This window comes from Elephantulus edwardii, unplaced genomic scaffold (genome assembly GCF_000299155.1).
Source record: "Elephantulus edwardii isolate Elephantulus edwardi_28Jun2011 unplaced genomic scaffold, EleEdw1.0 scaffold00052, whole genome shotgun sequence".
Lineage (NCBI taxonomy): Eukaryota > Metazoa > Chordata > Mammalia > Macroscelidea > Macroscelididae > Elephantulus > Elephantulus edwardii.
Genome location: NW_006399802.1, coordinates 15,858,350 through 15,876,287, shown reverse-complemented (window position 1 = coordinate 15,876,287; position 17,938 = coordinate 15,858,350). Strand labels below are relative to the sequence as shown.

Below are 17,938 nucleotides of genomic sequence, written 5' to 3'. Positions count from 1 at the left end.
TGTGTTTGTTAGCCATCTGAATGTCGTCTTCGGTGAAGTGCCTGTTCATATCCTGTGCCCATTTTTCTATTGGATTATTTACCTTTATCTTGTTGTGGTGAATGATTCTTTTTTTAATATTCTATTCTAGCCTTTGTCTCTATGGCTCTAGAAGTTACTTCAAAATTGTACTCCATGCATTAAAGTAAAATTGTCACTTTTTGTATGTTATTTCAGGGCTTGGAACCAAGTATATATACTCTAGGTATGGGCCTACCATGTTTAATTTGTCTCCACTTTATAGTACCTCACCAATACTGTGTTTTTCACAAATTGGAGGTTGTGGCAACAAGCAAGTTGAGCATGACTGTTGGTGCCATTTTACCAATATCGTGTGCTTACTTTTTGACTTTGTGTCACATTTTGGTAATTCTTAACAATATTTTACACTTTTTCATGATGTTATTGCACACTTAAAAGACTCTACTGTCTGATGTAAGCATAACTTTTATATGGACTGGAAAATAAAATATTGTATTCACTTTATTGTGACATTCTCTTTATTGTGGTGGGCTGGAACTGAGCCCATAATGTCTCTCATATATACCTGTGTTTCATTTACTCTGAATCTGATACAACACAATTTTTTAAAAAATATAAAATACAGATCACAATAGTTATTCTAAAATGTCTGATTAAATCAGTAAGTATGTTTGTCACACTTGCTGCCTTATATAATGCTGGACAGTGGAGCAGAAGGCCATAGTGAAGAAGATGCCATTGCTACTCTCATAGCAGCTCGGTTCTTACTAGAAGAAGGTAGACCTGAAGTACTTTGTTTTTCTGTGGGTTCTGTGAATGTAATGAACCATTTTTCCTTACTTTTCTACCTTTAAGATTCACTGGAACACCTGGAGGACATATGAAATTGTTTTGTCTCTGATCATTGCTTACAGGTGAATTTGGAATTTTAATTTATGGAAAAATTGTCACAAGGAGTGATGCCAGATACTTGCCTGATTTTCCTTGAATAGTAGTCTTGTGTAGGCTACTATGCTTGGTTTTCTTGGCCGATGTGATACAGCTCTTAAAAAAGATACTGGATAAAGTTAAGCAAGCAACTTTTTATTTTTATTTTTTAATTTTTAGATCACCACACTTATTAATCATAAAGATAATACCAAAAAGTCTGATAAAACTCTGCAAGCAATTCAGCGTGTGGGACAAGCCGTCAACTTGGCAGTTGGAAGATTTGTTAAAGTAGGGGAGGCCATAGCCAATGAAAACTGGGATCTGAAAGAAGAAATAACTATTGCCTGTATCGAAGCTAAGCAAGCAGGTATGTGGCTTGTTGATTGTGAAAATTTTATATACCAGCAGGACTATTAGGAATATGATGACAAGTTATTGTTTTGTTTTGAGTAAAGATACATACTATGTTTCAGCCTTCTGATTAGAAAGGCCTGGGCCAGGGAAAGGAGCATGGCATAATAGATAATCAGTGGCCCCTCATCCGTAGGTTGGCATTTAAACCTGTCATCTGTGTAGTATGATAAGTCCTGGTGATCTGTTTCCGTAAAGATTTTTGTTAAGTGCCATCGAGTTGGCTTGGAGTCATAGCAGCACTATATACAACCAAACAAAACTCCTGCCTGATTCTGCTCCAGCCTCCCAGTCTCTGCTGTGCCTATGCCCGTAGTTGAAGTCACTGTGTCAGTCTATTCCCTTGAGGGTCTTCCTCTTGTTCATGGACTGCTTTTCTGTATTGATAACAGCCTGGAAAACTCAGTGGGGCCATTCCGTGCTGTCCTACAGGGTCTCTGTGAGTCAGAATCAACTTAGTGGCACTCGGCAATAGCAGTAGGACAGAAAAGGTCTGCATTAGCTTCCAAGCATATTGAGCTCCTCTGGGAGCATCTTCAGTCCTAAATTGAAAACATGAGACCCTTTGCTCGAGGGAGTGTTCTTCCATCCTTGCCAATGTGAGAAATGTGAGAGACTGAAGGAAGTACGAGGTCCTGGAGGAGCATCTTAGGAGCATCTTCCTTGCCACCACATGTTGTTGCATGCGGTCCAGTTGGAACTGACCGTAGCTGACCCTCCAGTACAGTAAATCACACAGGAAGAGATTGCCCGTCCATTTCCCACAGAGCAGTGGGTAGATTCTAACTGTGTGTCTTGCCATACACAAAAAAAAATGAAAATAAGGTTTACTACATGCTCTCACTCTGCAGCAGATAACTCATCAAACTAAACAAAACCCACTGCCGACAAATCAATCACAATTCATGACAAGCCTCTGAGGACAGAGTAGAACTGCCAATAGTGTGCCCCGTGCTGCAAATCCTCACAAAAACAGACTGCAACAGCTTTCTCTCACAGGTAGGTTTGACCTGCCAACCTTTCCATCAGCATTTGAAACCTTCAACCACTGTGCCACCAGGGCTCCTTAGATGAAGCCTACTGATTTCAGATTTCCAAATGGTTTGTCATTTCCTACAACTAGTAGCTCAGAATACTAATAGAACTGAGGTCCTTGGAGGGATAAAAATAATCCCACCATATTAGTATATCATTTACACACTTACTGTCATTAAATATTTCTTAGGTGCTGCTTATATGCAAGTATTCATCTCCCCTCCGCAAATCACAAGTCTGCTGCGGTGAGCTCACATCACTGCAATGGCAAAGACTATAAGCAAATAGATGAGTAAAGGGCAAGATAGCATCAAGCTGTAATAGTTATCTTGAAGCAGAAGTAAGGCAAAGTAAGGGTTAGGAGAGCAGTCGAGGTGCTGTTTTAAAAACAGCACTGCCTCTCAGCTTTGGTACTGTGGGTATTTGGAGCTGGAGAACTCTGTTTTGCAGTAGATTGTCATGAACATTATTTAGCACCATGCCTTTGGTTGCTAAGACTGTTGCCAGACTATATCGAATGCTGTTGAGGTCTAGAATCCCCAGTTGAAAAATTAATGATGTAAGGTATTAGGAGGCCCCTCTAAAGGACGTGACATCAGAGCAGTGACTGCAATGAAGTGAGAACCTGAGCTGTAGGGATATCTGTGGGAGGAGCATCCCTGGCAAGAGACCCTGAGGAAGCAGTGGCTTTTAGGCAATGATAGGAACAATGGTGGCTTCTCTATGAAGGATGGTGAATAGACGTGGGAGCTTGAAGGTGGAGTCAGAATATTGAAGAAGTTGTCACAATGGTTCATGTGATAGATGGTGGTGATTTAAACTAGGTAGATGCTGTTGTTGTGTGCTGTTGAGTTGGAACTGACCCCTAGCTAACTTTCCAGTGGATTTTCAGAGGCAGTTAACCACACAGGAGAAGGTTGTCCATCCTTCTGAAGATAGTTGATAGCATTTGAAATGATGGGAAAGAGTTGCATTTAGATATATTGTGGAGGTTCAGCTGGTAGGCTTTCTTGAATTTATATGTAGGATATGACAGAAAGGAGATGATTCAAACTGCAGAGTTGGGAGTGTGAATAGCGAGGTAGATGGTGTTGTCATTTGATAAGTTAGATGACCCTGAGGGAGGAGCAGATCATCATGGGGGGAAAGTAGTAAATGAGATAGAGGTGGGTAAATGTGGAGGGACCCACTTCATTCTATATGGTCTCCTATTATTACACAAATGACTTTGGGTCTTACTCTATAGGTGGTGGTAGGGAGTCACTGAAAATTTTGAGCCTGATGAAAGACATTTACTTTTACGTTAGAAATCTTTCTGGTAGGATCAAGGAAATGAATAATAGTTGGTTGGGAAACAATTGAGACTAGAAATGGAGAGATTAATATAGAAGCTTTTTCAAGGCAGTGTTAATGGGGATATAAAATGCAGGAAGTACGCACGAAATACTCGTTAATGTGACTTAACAGACAGGCTCGGTTATTGATTAAAGGGAAGAAAGGGCTTTGCGTTGATTCTTAGTCATGGATTGGGGAAAGTTATCTGGAGTAAAAGAGAGGCAGGAGAGTGTCTTTATTTCATTCACATTTTTGTAATTTGATTAATTTTAAAATTTGAAATTACTTACAGTAAATGATACATGTGCATTAAAGCCATTAAAATAAGAAATAAAAATTAGTCTGCTAGAAATTTCATCCAACAGTTATTCTAATTAAACTTGAAATGTATCTTTATACTTCCTGGAGCCAAGGCAAAAATGTAGACAAAAAAAGATTATGTAATTCTCATTGTTGGAAAGAAACAAACCAGTTTATCCAAGAGGAGAGAGAGAGACTTTTCCCCTAACACTAAATTATTTTGTAGATATTTATCCAGCAGTCATGCCATAATGCAGTGGACAATTCAATTGAAAGTACAGAGATGTTCTTTATATTACTATTTCTTACATCAGTCTTTGGTTAATGTTAAGAAAAGAGGTTTTGTTTTGTTTTAATGAAAGGGCAACTTGACTCCTCCTCACCTTCCTGGAGTTCTGGCGTGTGTGGAGGAGGAGGACCTAACATACCCACAGAATCCAGGGACTGTTGTACTCTGCAAGTAATTTAAGCCTCAGAGGCTCTGTCCTCCAAGTATTGTGGAGTATCTGATGTCACAGAGCCCACATGTCACTTCTCTTCCTGGTTGGAAGTATCCATTCCTTTCTTGTGGCATTGTGGTTAGGCCATTCAACTGTTAGCCAGAAGACTAACTGTTTGAACCCCTTACCAGAAGAACTATGAGGCAGTTGGCTTCCAGAAAGATTTACAGCCTTGGAAAGCCTGTGGGACAGTTCTCCTGTGTCTTGCAGGGTCACTGTAAGTGAGAATCCACTCTATGGCAGTGGTTAGTTTATTCCTTTTTGAGAACTGCCTCCTATGGTCACTTAGTAAGAGAAAAGAATGGTGCCCTCCAAGTTCCACACAATGTATAGTATGGAAGTGAGTTTTCTCTTAACAATTTTTATTTAGCCTTTGGCTATCATTTTCTCTTCTGAATAATTAAACATTCATTTGAGTGAAATTATGTAAAGTACTAATAAAGGACTATGGCCCAGGGCAATACATAATTTGATTTCTTGTCTGCTTCTCCCATGGGTATTGATTGTGGATTCAAGTAAAAGGAAATCCTTGACTACTTCATCTTTTCTTGCATTTAGCATGACGTAGGCTATTGTGATGAAGATTTTTTTTTTTTTAAATATTGAGTTGCTATCCCTACTGAAAGCTATAGTCTACGGAGTGCACAACCAGGGAGCTCCTTGGAGGTGAGGGTGGCAAAGATTTATCTTACAGCTTTGGCATGCTGTTAGGAGAGGACTGTCTTTGGAAAAGCGGAGGACCAGTGAAAGAAAGTAAGCACTTCAAAAAGATGATTGACACAGTGACTGTAATAGTGGGCTCAGGTATATCAGGAATGATGAGGAGAGTACAGACAGGGTAGGGCAGGGTTCAGATCTACTGTTTATAGGTTCACAATGCATCGTACTCAACTTGATGGCACCTAACAATAACAACAGCTCCTTGTTCTATTTGAACAACTGCTTGATGGTCTATATACAGGTTCTGCATGAACACAATTAAGGGTTCTGGAATTTCTCTTCCTCTGAAAGTTAGCTATAATTTATCTTAATCTGCATGGTAGAATACTTTCGCAGAATCAGTAAAAGTCAAGTAAAATTTTTTCTTGATCTTTGGTGTTCTCTGCTTTCAGCCAAGATCCATCTGATGTCTGTGATGTCTCTTGTCTTATGAGCTCCTAAAATCCAGCTTGAACTTCTGGCAGTTCCCTAAGAATATACTGTTCCAGCCATGTTTCCAGCCATAATCTTAAACTTTTTTTGTGATATTAGTAATATTGTATGATAATTTCCACATTATGTTAGGGTCCCCCTTTTTGAGGGATAGGCACATATGTGGATCCCAAGTGTTTTACCATCTAACGAATTTGTGAGTTTATGCATGGAAAAGTCAAAATAAGGTAAGGCTAAATAATGCCGTAGGTCTGGACTCACATCTTTGGTGGTTGAAAACTATGGAAAAAGTAATGTTTCATGGTGGTCATACTGACATTTTTCTTTTTAATACTTTCTGTATACATCGTGATTTAGTCTTAGCTTCTCCTCCTCCATATATTTTACCTTAAATACTTTTTATTAGTTATCTATTGCTCTATAACAAATTAACCCAAACTTAGCACCTTTGAACCACATATGTTATCCTTTCATTTTTGCAGGTCAGGAATTGAAATGGCTTTAGCTGTACAATTCTGGCTCAAGATCTTAAATTATAGGGTAGTCAAGGTGCAGGCTAGATCTGTAGTCTTTGGAAGGCTTGACTAGTCCAAGGATCTTCTAGCCTTCCTCATATAGATTTTTGGGAAGCTTCTGTCTTCTTACTCATACCAAAGGCTTTATCATGTGTACCTCTATGTTCTATAGGTTTCTGTGACATGGCAACTGACTTTCCTCAGAAGAAGACAGAGAGCTGCCCCAGTGTTCTTTGTAACCTAGTCTTGAAGGTGGCATACCATTACTTCTGCTGTACTCACCCTGGTACATTGTGGGAGGGCATAGTGTAATACCAGTGGATACCAGTTGGTGAGAAATTGAGAGCCATCTTAGTGACTGGTTACCATAAAACTAATGGAAATTTGACTCTTTGCCATTGAGTCAAGTTCACCTCACAACAACCCTAGAGGACAGATTAGAATTTCCAAAGTGGTAGAAAAGCAGATCACCACATCTTTTTTCTTGGAGTAGTTGGAGGAGGATTCGAACGATCAAATTTTTAATAACAATTGAGCACTTAACTGCTGTGCCACCAGTGCTCCTTTTGAGTACTGTAGAAAGGGATCCGTAGTTATACAGATGCCAAAGAAAGATGATCCAACAGAGTGTGAAGATTATAGAACAATATTATTCATAACACAAATAAGTAAATCTTGAGATTTTTCCAAAATGGTTGCAGCAGCACAGTGAAAACGAATTGCCAGATATTCAAGCTAAATTCGGAAGAGGCTGTGGAACACAAGCTGTCAAAGCTGGTGTCAGATGGATCATAGCTGAAAGCATTTTAACCAAAAGCAGATCTTAGCTGAAACCAGAAAGATACTTACTTGTGTTTTATTGACTATGTGGAAAAGAACAATTTCTGGATAGCTCTGTGAAGATTGGGGATTTCAGAACACTTAATCGTGCTCATGTAGAACCCGTACACAGAATAGGACATTCGTCTTTCTAAATCTTGACTTTCTTCTTGTCTCATCCTGTGACCCATTTGCAATCCATATGCTACTTTTCCATAAGGTCTTTAGCTCTAGGGCTCTGGGTGTGTAATAGTATTGGCAAGAGGGATTTCTTGAGGAAAATCATCTCTTAACACTTACAGGTTAATTTAGTGCTTAAGAATGTGTCTTTTTACAGGTAGATTAAAAGTTTGTTTTGTTAAAATCTTAGTTACACTGAAAGAAGGTTTGGAAGAACAAGCATTTGTATTTTTTTTAATTGATAAATAATTGCTATAATAAAAAAACTTTGGTGGCAACCTTGAAGAGCATTTTCCTAGAGAGTTAAGATTCACTTGGTAGTTTGGTTTATCCTAAGCATTTTAAAAATGTTTATCCATCTGTACCATAAACCTGAGTAAGAGTGGGCCTGTGTTTTAAATTTCTAGGAGGAAGGCTTTTGTTTTGTGTTCCTACCCATCCTGCCTAGAGTCCTAAGGAGCTCTGGTGACCTAGTGGTAAAAGCTGTGCTGCAGTCCCATTCGAATCTACCAGTTGCTCCATGGGAGAAGGTTGGGCAGTCTACTCTCAAGTGATTTACTGCCTCTGAAAACCTGCTGGAAGATCAGCTATGGGTCACTTCTGACTCAGCAGCAAACAGCAACAACAAGAACCAGAGCCCCGGTTAACAGACCAGCTCTCATCTTGCCCAGAGACAGTCCTGTAACTGAAGATGTAGCCTCTCAGGACACAAAATCTTGTCTTCTCTCCCTGAGTGTCCACAGAGTCACAGACTTCCTTGAGGTTATAGATTAATGACATGATATGTGATCCCTGCTCTCTCAAAGGGGGAAAAAATATCTCCAATCAAAGCTAAGACGAATCCAGATGCTGGCTTTTTGAGTTTGGGCTCCTTTAAGCTCTCTTACAGTTTGTAGAGGAGGAGGGTTTTCTAGATTTCGCTTCTTCTCATTTGACTGGAAATAAATGCTGTATGTTTCAAAGTAGATAAAAACAAAAGTTTGTCACAGTTATTTAAAATGCATTATTAGTTTGTCATTAGGAAGTATCTGTGCTCGTCAAGAAGGATTCATTCAGGATAGTAAGGTAAGTTGCCACAGTCCACATTCTCCATATGGTGACACTTGCCTTCAAGGCTCAGAGATAGTCTTGACTTTAAGTCTTCATTTCAACTTTACTTTTCTTGTAGGAGAAACAATTGCAGCACTTACAGACATAACCAGCTTGAATCATCCAGACTCTGATGGCCAGATCACCATTTTCACAGACAAAACAGGAGTTGTCAAGGCTGCACGGTTACTTCTTTCTTCAGTGACAAAAGTGCTATTACTGGCTGACCGTGTAGTCATCAAGCAGATAATAACATCAAGTAATAAGGTACTTGTGTGATAGTTCCTTACCAGTCTTCCAGGGTTGTTAAAAAAGTGTTTTTTATTGGTTAATTATCAGTAATTTGGCAATGGTTGTCTGTTAAAATTGTCTGTAACTGTAAAATGTCTATAAAAGTGGTGTTTCTTCTAAATCTGTAGTTCTTAAACTATACATACGTATGTTGTTGTTGATTGCCTTCGAGTCGAGCACAGCTCATAGTGACCCTATGAACAAAAGGTTTAAAGCTCCTCTACAACTATTGACATTTATCAAAGTTCATAGAGTTTCCGGAGGCATGTTACTTAGGTTGCCACTCCTCTTTCCAAATACATACATATATATTATGACTAAACTTCTGCATGCCCCCCCCCAAAAAAAAATCTTTAATCTCAGAAAGTCATCATTCTCTTGTTATTTTCTTGCTTTTTTGGTAAAAAGCTTTTCATGTGCACAAAATTCAAAGAGGGTAATGCTGAACCATGACAATGTATATAGTAGAAACCTAGTTGATACAGATTTTGACTCCATAAGGTGCCTTCTGGCTTCCCCCAATCAGAGAGTTAAAAGTATATAAACTTAAGGAAAATATTCAGTCACTGAACTATACTCTCAGTTATCTGTAGAAATGAAATGTCTCCGTCCAGGGACCCTAACTAGTACTGAATAATAGCAGACCTTAGAGAATGGATTGAAACTCTTTCCATCCAGAACTCTGATATAACAGTACTGTGCCGAGATCCTCCAGGATCCCAGGGCAGGCATTGCTTTGGGTAGATAGTTCCTGAAGCATGGAGAGTGGCAGTAAACCAGAAAAAGAGAAAAACTCGAAATGCTTGATGAGGGATAAGTGAGTCAAAATGTATGTAAAGCAATTACAAAATGGGCAAAAGACCTGGAAAGACTTTTCACAGAGGAAGATACTTGGATGGCCAGCAGACACATGAAGAAAATCACTGGCAATGAGAGAGATGCACATCAGAACCACAATGAGATACCATCTCACCCTAGTAGCAGTAGCAAAGTTTAACAGGACAGCAAGTAAGAAATGTTGGAGAGGATATGGTGATACAGGAACTCTTACACAGTGTTGGTGGAATTGTAAAATGGTACAGCCACTCTGGAAAGTAGTTTGACATTTCTTCAGAAAGCAGAGCATAGAAATTCCACATGACCCAGCTTTTCCACCACTTGGAATATACCCTGAGGAAATGAGAACTGAGGCACAAATGGAGATTGTACACCAATGTTCATAGCACTGTATTCACCATCACAAGAACATGGAAACAGCCCAACTGTCCAGCCACAGTCAAATGGCTTGAGAAATTATGTTATATTACACAATGCAATACTACCCAGCATGCAGGAGCAATGCTTTTGAAAGTCACTAACTTGGGAGGGACAGGAGAGCGTTGTGCTAAGGGAACTAACTCAGTCCCATAAGGACAAATACTGTATAGACCATTATTGTAGAAATAGAAATGTGACTGGTAAAATGTGCATGAGGGTCCAAGGAGGGTAGGAGAAGAGGCGTGAGGATGGGTGGGGTGGGTAATCATAGGGTCTCACAATTTGATGCGTGGAGGGAGGGGTGGGTAAAGGAAATGGGAAAGATCCAGTGTAAAAAACAATGTATATGAACTTTGTAAGTAAACCAGTATAAAATAAAAATTCTATTTTTAAATTTTTTTTAAATTTTATTATTTTTGTGTGTGAGTGTACCATCAAATCAGATCTGACTGGTACAGGAGGAGATTGTCCCTCCTTCCCCGGCAGAGCATCTGGTGGATTCAAACCGTGAGCCTCTGGGATTGTAGTTGCAGCTCCTTGCCACTTGGCCACCAGAGCTCCCCTAAAAAATTCTATTTTTAAAAAAAGTGTATGGAGGAAGGGGGATTAAAAAAGAAAGAAATAGATTACCCAGTGATAAAGACATAGAAATAGAAAACCTGCCCCTCACTGCAGGGCTCAGTGGCATTAATTCTGCCTTATCTGGGTTGGCTGCCAGGACTTCCTGAGCTGCCAGGGCAGATTAACATGCCAAATATCATATCCTCATTAAAACCAAGTCAACACAGGATATCTGTGTTTTCTTTACCTGTGCTGCTCAGGCTAACACTAATGCAGTACTGTTATTTTAGAGAAAAATGTTTGAAAACCTGTTCCTCATCCATTTAGTATGTCAAGAAAACACGTAACAATATCTGTTGGCTGTGCTGCAGGTCATGCATTCTGGTCACCCTTGACTGTCCGGAGCTCCGTGGCAATTGACTTACTTGGCACACACAGTTCCTGGCAGATACAAATGATTTTCCTGCTCGTTAAGTCCAAGCCCTACCTTTAACTCTTCACTCTGCACATGGCCTTCCTTCCTCTTTCCTAAGGAGAATGAACTTCTCTCTGTTCCACTGAACCTTAATGCTTCTGTTTATTATCCTTTGTCCCAGCCGTTCTTAGTTCCCTGAGGCCTTGCCCCTGCCACTTTGGGCGGGAGTTATGCTTGTGTACTTGAGTACTTAAGTCATTTACTCTTTTCTTCAATCTGCCAAATCAGCCCAAATCTCTGTGCTGCAAGCAAACCTTCCCTAAATGATTTACCTTTTGTGTCTGTTCTCATCTGTCTTTGCACCACCTCCTCTGTCCTCTCTTCTAACTCATCACTTTTCCTCTGGAATTTAGGATTTTCTTTCTTTTTCCCCACAATTTTCCTCTTTCTCTAGTCAACCTTGAAGTCTCAAGCTCTGTCACGTTCACTATCTTGCTGATAACACATTGTCATCTCTTTTGCAGGTTCTTGCAACGATGGAAAGACTAGAGAAAGTGAATAGTTTTCAAGAGTTTGTCCAAATATTCAGTCAGTTTGGAAATGAGATGGTGGAGTTTGCACATCTGACAGGAGATAGACAAAATGTACGTGTCTGCTGTATTTTGGAAGTCTTAGACAAATGCATGCTTTTCACTTTGGATGTAGGGTTACTCTTTACAATCATCAATTATTTGCGTTGCTTTCTTTGCTTAGGAAATCTGTACATTTGGTTTTAAAGCTTTTTATATGTAAGCCAAAATAAGGTAAGTAGATATGTATGTATTTATTTGCACACATTTAACAGTTAAATATGATCTTGCCTTGCATACTGGGAAACATTATATTGACCTTAAAAGGCCCATCTCAAGATATTTCCCATGAGTTTTTGGTGGAGTTTTTGTGTGTGTGTGTGGTTTTTTGGTTTTTTTTTTAGTAAAAAAAGGGAAAAGGGTTTACTAAAGTTATAAGACAGAGGCATAGCTAGTGTAATGTGGTCCATGAAAAAGGGTTAAAGTGAAAAGAAAAGAAGAGGGAAGAGGGTTAAAGGACCTATTGAAAGACGGGGATGAGACCAGACCTTACCACATGCTATCAGCAGAAAAGGAGAGGAGAGAGCTTTCTGTGAGCTTTCCCCACCTCCTCGCACCCTCTCAATTCTAGAAAGTTTATAAGCTAAAGAAATGAGAGCTAGGACATGAATACATGCATATGAACACACACACACACACCCCCTCCATGTTCATTGCAACATCATTCACAGTAGCAGAAACACAGAAACAACCCAAGTGCCTATGGTCTGCACATGCAATGAAATACTATACAATACTAAAAAAAATAATGATCAGCAGAGACCTTCGTAATGTGGAGGACATTATGCTGAGTGAAATAAGTCAAATTTAAAAAGAACAATTTCTGTCTGAGTCCTCTGGTAGAAAGTTAGAGTTTTATACTAAAAAAATACACATTCTTTGATGTTTACCAACATGAGAGGAAATCTCAGTAACTAGGTATATATGCATAGTAGATCTGGTGAAGGAAAAGGCAAAATACAGTAAAAGCGTAATCAGCACGTTCTATTGGATCACCTTTTTTCAAAACAGGCATAAATGTATTTATTTATTTATTTATTTTCTTTAAAAAATTTTTTTTTCTGTTTTTTTAAAGTTGGTTGACCAAATAATTAGTTGTTTTCCCTGTGAGGTTTTATGAATCTTTTCATTTGCCTTTTCTGTCAGGGCTCAGGTAGATAAGTTGGATCATGATATGTGTTTTATAGTTAAAAAAAAGTTTTTTTAACAGGTGAAATTTTATGTAATTCAAATTTTAGCTAAAAATAAACTCATTGCCGTCCAGTCAGAAGTGACTCATAGCTGACCCTCCCTTGGCATTTTTGAAGCTGGGAATTGCAAGGGAGTAGACTGCCCATCGTTCTCCCTCAGCGCCGTGGGTGGATTTGAACCACTGGAGGAACATTCTCATTCATTTTTCTAGTATCTGTGACAGCTCATGTACTTGGAACAGAGACCATGTGACCCAGAAGACCTTAAACATGAATTTTCTGCTCTTTTATTGAAACCATTTGTCAGCCTCTGATTTAGATGCCAAATTGTAGGACAATCTGGGTGGCACAAATTGTTAGCTGTTCAACTACTGCCAGAAATGTTGGCAGTTCAAACCCACTGTGAGGCTCCTTGGGAGAAAGGCCTGGTATTGTGCTTCTGAAAGGCCACGGCCATGGAAACCCACAGAATGCAGTTTTGCCCTTCCATACATAGGGCCAATATGGGTATCAAATTGATCACAACTGTCTTGATTTTGATTTTTTAATCAAGTTACTTAGACTACTTGATAACTAGATGGGATCAGTATTATTTGGTTACTTTCTGTGACAGCATTCTATGAAGAGAAACCTCTTATACTGTATCACACCCTACCACACACCACCTGCTCAATTGCAAGCAAAATGCTTACCTTGGAGTTCATAATCTAGCCACAGCAGCATACTGGTTAAGTTTAGGATAAAGGAACCTTATGGTAGGATGGTAAGCAGTTAGAGCGATAGGATTAGTCATAACTGGCCCATGGAAGAACTGACTTCTTACTAGAGGCCCCCAAAAGAAGTAGTTTTTAACTATTGAAGCTTGAGGGTGCAGAATGTTGTTTTTGTTTATGAGTAAGGTGTGTTCATGCAGGGGCATGAAAATGTCAGGTGTAGTGAATGGCCAGAATGTGAACAGTGTTGACAGTGTCCCCCAAGTCTCAATTCCTCACTCAGTCACCTTTTGTAAAGGCTTCTGTTTCTTTCCAAATGTATTGCATGAACACATTTAGATTAGTGATGTGCCGTTTTATGCTTGGAAAGGTGGAAGGCCCGCCAAAGAAAGGAAGAACCTCAACAAGATGGATTGACACAACGTTTGTATCAATGGGCTTAGGTCTCTCAGAGGTGATGAAGATACAGAGGACAGGGTGAAGTTCAGATCCATGGTTCTGAATGAACCATGGCTGTGAGTCATAGTCAACAGCCTCTAACAACAACAATTGCCATAAATATTTTAAATTTCTGTAAGATACTCTGTTTTTACTTAATAATTTATTATTTAACATTTAAGTTTCTGTTATTTCCAGTATTAAACATGGTATGAATGAATGAGCTTTTAAATATATGTAGTATATGTATTGCTTTCTAAATTTATTCTTACATCCATTGGGTAGATTTCTAGAGGTAATGTTGATGGCCTCTAGAGTGGACATATTTTGAAACTCATGATCATCCTTTTCATTTAGATTTCTAAAAAGCATATATCAATTTGTAGTACTACCAGAGAGCTTCAGTATCATCTTAAAAGAAATTCTGCTGCTCTTGAGGAAATGATATTCAAGAAATGAATTGTTTATATGATCCTAGACTCCTCAGTGATTTTGTTTTCTTTTTAGGATTTGAAAGATGAAAAGAAAAAGGCAAAAATGGCCGCAGCTCGGGCAGTTCTTGAAAAATGTACAATGATGCTTCTTACAGCTTCAAAGGTATGAAAATCCTTGTTTTACTATGTTGTAAATGAAAACTTGATGGAACCATCTGGTGTCTGTATTTCCTGTTTCTGAAAAGAGTAAGATGATAACTTAGAACATAGATCATCATCTTAAGTCTCCCTTATCCTTTAAAAAAACAATGCTAATAGCCTTCTTGAGCTTGAAACAGTAATTCTACAAATCAGTTGACTGAACAGCTCAAGGGAAGGTGGGGGACGAGGTGCTGTGGATGGAGGTCTCCCAGCCCTGGTCACTGCCTGCAGGGTTTGCCAGCCTTGTGGGGAAGCCAACATATGTGCTCTGGAACCAGCTAGGTGAGCAAGGACCTGTTTAGTGCCAGTGGCGGCTGTGTCACCTGCCAGATATTTATATGCTGTTTCTCATTCCTAATTCTGTATCGTGTGTCTGTGTATATTTTATTTTATATTGGTTTGCATACAAAACTCATATACATTGTGTTTCATTCATATACATTGTTCCTTACTCTATTTTTTAATAAAATTATTGGTTAAGAGATTCTAATTCTAAATAGCAGTTGGCCAACAAAGTGGTACAAACCCAGAATTGACTACCAAACCTCTCATTGGCACTGTTTAGAATTACTTGAGCCTACAAAACCAGAATTGTCTGTGTAGTTCATGGAAAAGGCTCTACTCGTACTGAGGCCTTTGAGTATTATATTTATATTTCGTAAAAGTCAAGTTCCATCCACAATTATGTATAACTTCATATATAATATTTTTTTCCTCATTCTTTTTTAGTTTTTGCATATATAAGACAACTTTTTAAAAAAGTTTTAATTATGATGAAGATAGAGGGTTTGGTTTTTTATTTTTCCTTCATAAATTTTAAGAATGCTTACTGTTGGAATATGAAGATGTAGTTTGGCTTTCTGAGTTTTCCCACTTAATCCTGCTATGGCTTTTTATTCATCCTGCATCCACTTGTAGTGAGGAGAAGCAGCTGGGTGAGCCAGGGACCCAGGAGATTTTGGTAAAGAACCATTTTTATTAGCATGACATGTTCTCGGTGAGATTTTGTGTGTTAGAATGTGAATCAAATGCTAAAATGAAAATGTTGCTTTTTGAAGACATGCCTCAGGCATCCTAACTGTGAATCAGCCCATAAAAACAAAGAAGGGGTATTTGATCGAATGAAGGTGGCGTTGGACAAAGTCATTGAAATTGTTACCGACTGTAAACCAAGTGGAGAGGCTGATGTTTCATCTGTCACGATATTTACTGGAATTAAAGAACTGAAGGTGAGAATAAAAAAGAGACTACACTTTGAATCTCCTCTGCCCTTGCTTTTTAAAGGATTCATCTGTAGTATCCATGTATTTTGTTTAATGCTTCATAAGAGATTTTTTTCAAAACCAGGTATGTATCTTTAAAACAGTGCTTTTACTGACAGTGTTCAGTCCATTCGCCTGGGTATTGTGTACACTAAAGAATTTGCTTTGGATCATCTTAGCTATCTCAGCTCTGTTTAGCCAAAATAAGAACTGGAAAGTGCTTTATCACTGATAAGAGAGTGGCAAGCATTTATATTAGTTCTGCTAGAATTTCTACTGGTCCTTGGGTTGGCAAGGTAACTCCTTGTCACTTGGTCACCAGAGCTGTCTTACCAATCCTTGATGGTCTCTTTATTGTGATAACTTTCGGAGCAGTCAGCAGTGGGAGCTTGCCACCATGACGTTCTTCTAGTGTGAGTGGCTGTGCTTTGTGTGATCCATTAGTAGTTTGGAGTGACTATTTTCACACATCTTCATTTTCTTCACTCTGCTCTGCTTTGGATAGGGAGAAAATATTATTTTCACATAGAGGACCACTTACAATATGTAAAACCTCAGTCACTGCTCACTAAAATAAGATATGGAACTGGGCCTTTATGGTTTGCTATGTCATTCGATCGGGATGTACTCTGTGCCAACTTTTTAGCTGTGTTCTTTTCTAACTTGATAGAAAACAATCCTCCTGCCTACCTAGGTTGGAGTGTGATATTGGAGAGATTGATGGCCAAGTGAAAAAGTAAAAGCCCTGATAGCTTCTTGACCTTCTCAAATCTTGGTATTTTCATGGTTCACACATTAAGAATTAACTGGAAATAATTGTGAAAGGATTTAACAGCTGTATTAAACAAACATAAAGTCTGCTTACCATCAAGTTTATTGTGATCACAATCATAACTTTATTACATATTGCCTTTTGGCCCAAACTATTCCTGTCGTTGTTCATAAAATAGAGACTAAGTAAGGTTAAGAACATAACAGAGGTTATATTAAGTAAGAGAAACATTGGACAAATTGACAGGTGTCCATCACACATACATTCAGGAAACTCTAACTCTCGCTAAAGCAGAGGGCTGTTTGAAGTGTGGAACTGGGATAGGCAGTTATCTCAGATGTAGGAATAAGATCCTGAAAGGCTTTGGGCCTAAGTGGTAAGATAGTAGTAGGAGATGCAACTCTCAGATTTACATTTGGAAAAGATTATTTAAGTCACCAGGTGTTGGAAGCCCTGGTCAAGGAGGCACTGTTGGGGGCATAAGGCAAAATGCAGACAGACCAGTTAGGTGACTAGAAGGGTGGTTCTGAATTAATGAAGGAAAATGGATGCATTTTCCTGCCTCTCCCACACCTCACACCTTCCACACCCTTCCCCTTGGATGCGGCATATCTTCATATTTGTGTGTATTGTATCTTCTAGAATTTTGCTCAGGTATTTTTCAGATGAATATTCTTTACCTGGAGGCTAACTCATTTTCCCTACTGGTTGGAACATGTCTCTGCTGTTCTCCGATACTTACTTGTCTCATAGGAATTTGGTTATATTAGCAAATCTAGGAGTGAAGATCTGCCTGGCATTGGTGCCTCCTGAGCAATGTGTCCTCCTGGCTTAATAGGGAGTGATAAGCATTATTGGGTGCTGCCTTCAGCCCCAGAAAGAAACTGCTGGTGTATCTCCAGGCAATGTTAGACACTGCGACACATTGTGGAATGGCGGGAGTATTGACTCATACAAAGTTATATCCTTTTCGGTCTCAGATGAATATTGAAGCTCTTCGGGAGAATCTTTATTTTCAGTCCAAAGAGAATCTTTCTGCGATGTTGGACGTTGTCCTGGAGCAGACAGAGGCCTTTACTGATTCTGCATACACCAGCCCTAAGCACAGGGAACGCATCCTGGAACTGTCAACTCAGGCGACACTGGAACTACAGCAGTTAACATCTGTGTGGATTCAAGCTGTAAGAACTGTTCATGAAAGTAAATCTTACACAATTGCCTTTTCCATAATACCTTGAGAAATGTGAAAGCTAATTTAAGCACCAGGAATACGAATTTGGCCCAGAGTGTGACAAAGGAGCCTCATCTTTCTCCCCCTCCTAGTTGGCAAACATACCCTTCCCACTGAGCACAGACAGTGTTCGTTTCCCACCCTGGCCAGTCTTGAGTTCTGTCACTAGTTCAGCCTTCCGTCCCTGCTCTTCTACCACATTACTTCTGGAAAATTCCTCCCTAAAATGCTGCTTCAGGGTGAAGAACAGAGGAGTA

At 39.2% G+C, this 17,938-nt stretch overlaps 1 protein-coding gene across 1 annotated transcript in view; it reads left to right on the top strand.

Moving 5' to 3' along the window:
* CTNNAL1 (catenin (cadherin-associated protein), alpha-like 1) overlaps positions 1-17,938 on the top strand; it is a 66,013-nt gene that overhangs the window by 17,253 nt on the left and 30,822 nt on the right. Inside the window, exons 2-7 of the mRNA XM_006886918.1 lie at positions 1,129-1,318; positions 8,367-8,554; positions 11,336-11,455; positions 14,289-14,378; positions 15,475-15,645; positions 17,431-17,631. Coding sequence (XP_006886980.1) covers positions 1,129-1,318; positions 8,367-8,554; positions 11,336-11,455; positions 14,289-14,378; positions 15,475-15,645; positions 17,431-17,631 — 960 coding nt within the window. The remainder of the gene's footprint in view (positions 1-1,128; positions 1,319-8,366; positions 8,555-11,335; positions 11,456-14,288; positions 14,379-15,474; positions 15,646-17,430; positions 17,632-17,938) is intronic.